Genomic DNA, 4195 nt, shown 5'->3' with positions numbered 1-4195 from the left:
GTCGTGATAAACAGGGATCCAGGTTATTTATTCATTGTGGAAAAAATGTGGATTGCCTCCTTTAACAGAGAAAATGTGGATTTTCTCCTTTAAAGGAAAAAAATGCAGGAAAATGTGGGTTTCCCTTTGCAGGCTGGCAGAGTTCCAGCCTGCAAGGGGCTGCTTGGGGCTGGGGGAGAGCAGGGGAGGGTGATTGGAGGCAGGGGCACATGCACATGTCAGCCAAGCGGAGGTGGAGAGCAGCTCCCACAGCTCCCTCCAGGTAAATCTATAGGGGCGGGGGGAGAGGGCACAGGTGACACACTGGAGGAGCAGGGAGAGCACAAGCAATGCGGTGGGTGGAGGGGGGCAGAAGGGTCAAGGTGACATGGCATGTGCCCCCCTGAGATTTCTGCACCTACAGCATGGCACAGGGCTGTAGCAGGGCCAAACCAGCTCCGTATGCTAGGCTGTGGAGCCCCAGGGGGAGGGCAGAAGGGCAAGGAGCCTGAAGTCTGCAGTGAGCAGCCATGCCACCCGCGGGTGGGTGGAGCCAGGCTCCATGCTCTGCTCTGGCCACAGTAGCTGCTGCCTCCCACGGGTGGCAGCCAGGGCTTGGGTGATGCTGGGGGTGGGGGCTGTGGGTTGGAAGTGAGGGGCCATGCTGAGGAAATGGGGTCATAAATGGGGTCATGCTGAGGAAAAGTTTGGGAAGCACTGGTCTACATGCTTTTGATAAAATATACGCTGAAGTCAAAATTTTCTATGGGCCTAAGCAGGTCAAATTTCAGGCTGGTACAACCTGGCATTTCAAAGAGAATATCTAATCTATTTTAAAATGTTAATTCTACTTTGAAGAAAAAATTGCACTGACAGCATGTTGGGGTTTTTTTTGCAGCAGATTTAAACCTCATGGCCTACACAGTTCCAACCTGACTGAAACAAATGAAAAAAGACAGATCAGAGTTTCCTCCGGCATGCATGAGCAATTGCAGACTTCTGGTATCTGGAGAGCGGACAATGCAAAGGAACATCCTGAATCACCATTTCATAAGAAATTTTCTTCCAGAGGAGTTTACGGTCTTCTCCATGGCAATGTCGTTCCCTATGCTCCAAAAACAGACTATCTTCCACTGCTCCAGAATATATCCCAGCAAGCTTTGCGTGCTGAGGAAAGAAATTCCAATGGTTATGGCTGGTGTCTGCTTTTGTCTTAAGTAGCCCTTTAAATAATTGTACTGTTTACCTGAAAACGCTCACTGATGGGAGAACAAAGTATTAACTGATGGCTCAAAAGAAATAGAGGAAAACAACACTAAGCAAGAATTAAAGCAAATATAGATGGTTACATATAAAAAACACCTAAGACAAATTTTCAAATAATTCTCCCATAAGCATATAAGCTCAACAGCAGTATATTGGTGTACAAACCCCACCATTTTCTTCAGGCAAATGCACACTAGAATTGAGGTTCAAAATTATCTGTACACAGAAGCAACATTTGCCTGTCTACTTCCTACACACAGGCAGGCAAGGTTCTTTGCGTAGATGCGATATCTTTTATTAGACAAACTAAACAGTTAGAAAAAAAGTTCTTTGCAAGCTTTCGGACACAAACACCCTTCTTCAGGCATTGGGAGACTCCGCGCGCACAAACACACACATATATAATCATTCACAATTTTTTTGACTGCTATATGCATCTCTATTTCTTGCTGCATGCTAAGCATGTCTGGATCATGTGTCAGAGGTGAGATTCACAAAGAAACTGAGGAGACTAAAATGGGACTTCGTAGTTTTAGGTGCTGAAGCCCAACAGCACAAGTAACAGAAACCTTACTTTCAGTGCTTAGGCAAAGATGCCACAGATGCCTAATTTTTTGCCGGAAAATTTACTTGGCACGTAGTGCGGCTGCTCTGCATACCTTGAGAGGCCACCATCTTAGCACAGACAGATGTTTAGGCATCTGTCATCTGCCTAAGGTGATCTGGGATGCACAAATTATACACCCCCCCCCTTGTACCAAAATCCCCTCAGCAGCCTGATCCAGTAGGATTTAACTGCTTTGAGTTCAGCACTCACAGCCACATTCATTAAAAATCAAGAAGGGGTGGTGATAGTGGCATACACGTGGTTATACATAATAACCTAGTGGATACACCTGTCATCCAGGAAGTTGGAGACCTGTATTCTAGGCCTTTCACAGTCGGAAAAGATGTGAATCTACATCTCCAACTCCCCAGGCTATGAACTAGACTTGAGTTCTACAGCTGTCTTAGGCAGTCATGGCCTTTCCAGAGCAAAAAGAAAAGATACTTTAAACATGTTTCCATGTCCTTCCCTTAGTCTCTCAAGTCAGAACTCCCATTTGTCTCTCCAGTCCCTAATACTGACACCATCATTTCCTACAAATATCCTTTTTCGTGCCTCTTACATCTGCAGACCAACCCATCACTGTTTTCACAACATTAGCTAATTACACCACAGCTGCCACTTCAGCTCTGCTATAGTCTCTTCTAATTAGGAGGCTTTTCCTTGACATACATCGGCAGGCTCTATTATTTTGGGAAAATGAGAATACTGCTGCCCACTTTCTCACAAATACACAGAAGCTCCATCAGATTTTTCTCATCTTCCAAGTGGTCCACTGGCTCTCTATTCAAATTGCCTTCCATTGGTCTCATCAATCAGTTTAATTTGGCTAGGAATTTCCTTAACTCTGCTTATGTGATTTCATTTTGTGTTGCACTTTCAGTAAGCGCTTCTGGAATGCTTTTACCAAATTAAATAACAGGGGCAGAGGGCTCATGGCTAAGGAAGAAAATGGCTGGGGGGGGTGAGATTTCTCAGGAGGTATATAGTCAAAAGTTGAGAATTCACAACAGAAGAGGACTGTTTCAGATGTCAAAAATTTTAGAGTAAAAAGCTAATTCACTAATATAGACAAGACTTGCCTGGCCTGATCTTTTGCAATATTGCCAACTCTCGTGATCTTTAGCATTGTTCTCAAAGTCTACGCTTTGGGAATATTAAAAAATTAGCTCTTTCTTTTATATATGTATATAAATATATATACAAGAAAGTGCTACTTTTTCACATTTCCAAGGCGTAGACTTTAAGAACAATGCCAAAAATCATCAGTTGGCAACTCTGCTTATGTAGAGTTTAGAGGATGGCTTGTATGGGATGGTTTGGATAAGGATGATCCTCCCTCAGGCAGGGGCTAGACTAAAATCAGTGGTTCTCAACCTTTTTTTGTAATGGGACCAAGTTATAAACATTGATGGTTAGCCCCGACCCAGTGCCCCTCACTCCTGACCTGCTGTCCCCTGCCCCTAGGCCCCAGCTCCCACTGCGTGGGGAAGGGATGGGTGGGGGGGTATGTGGGACACGGCGGGTCCCAAGCAGCTCCTTGCAGGCTGGAACTCTGCCAGCCTGCAATGGGAAAGCCATGGTTTCCTACACTTTTCTCCTTTAAAGAAGAATCCATTTTTAAAGATTCCTTGCAGCTCTTTCATGTATTCTTGCAACCCATGGGTTGAGAAATGCTGGACTAGATGACCTGTGGAGGCCCCTTCCAGCCCTATTTCTCTATGATTCTATGACCTTTGGAAATCATGCCAATGGAGCTGCAGTTGTTCAGCACCTATGAAAATCAGGTCTCTATTAAGCTATCCTCAGGAGGAAATGGTTTCCTGCCCCTACTACCTTTAAAGCAAAGTGCCTGTTCTTCATGTCTCCTTTCCAGGGCATCACATACCGATCTGGAATCATCCCATGTTTGCGTGATAACTCTGGCAGATGGCAGTGAGTGAGCCTGGGGGACATAAAACATGTTTTAAAGGAGCGTTTGATAACGTTAAGGCAGAAGCCCATACAATTAGTAGCTAAAACCAGTAAATCTATCCAGTTCACAGAGGGGGAGAAAAAGCCTTTCCTATTGCAATTAGGATGCTGAAAAGCATTCCTTTCTTCCTGCTGCTAAAATGAATGCTCTTACTGCCATTTCCTTCTTTGAGTGGGGTTAGGGTGACCACCTTTGCAAAACCACCCCCTGGTAAGGAAAACTAATGCAATGAGCCAATCAGGAAAGAAAAGACCAGGGGGACAGGAACAGTTTGCTTGCTTGCTTTCACTTCCAGTTCACTGCAGGCCCTGCTCACCCCGGCTAGGAAGGAGGACCCGGGTATGAATTGCCAAGTAGCCCTAAGCTTG

The 4195-nt window shown here is 45.1% G+C and overlaps 1 protein-coding gene across 3 annotated transcripts in view; it reads right to left on the bottom strand.

Moving 5' to 3' along the window:
* Window positions 1-620: 620 nt before the first annotated feature.
* Window positions 621-4195, bottom strand: part of TEX43 (testis expressed 43) — a 4210-nt gene continuing 635 nt past the window's right edge. For all 3 annotated transcript variants that reach the window (XM_014518558.2, XM_025200410.1, XM_006020722.3), the window contains exons 2-3: window positions 3689-3797; window positions 621-1146 (exon numbers count right to left, since the gene is read on the bottom strand). In XM_014518558.2, the coding sequence (XP_014374044.1) occupies window positions 940-1146; window positions 3689-3797 (316 nt within the window). In that variant the 3' untranslated portion in view covers window positions 621-939. The remainder of the gene's footprint in view (window positions 1147-3688; window positions 3798-4195) is intronic.

This window comes from Alligator sinensis, unplaced genomic scaffold, assembly GCF_000455745.1.
Source record: "Alligator sinensis unplaced genomic scaffold, ASM45574v1 scaffold227_1, whole genome shotgun sequence".
NCBI classification, from domain to species: domain Eukaryota; kingdom Metazoa; phylum Chordata; order Crocodylia; family Alligatoridae; genus Alligator; species Alligator sinensis.
Note: the sequence above shows the minus strand (reverse complement) of the source record. Positions and strands in the feature narration are given on the sequence as shown.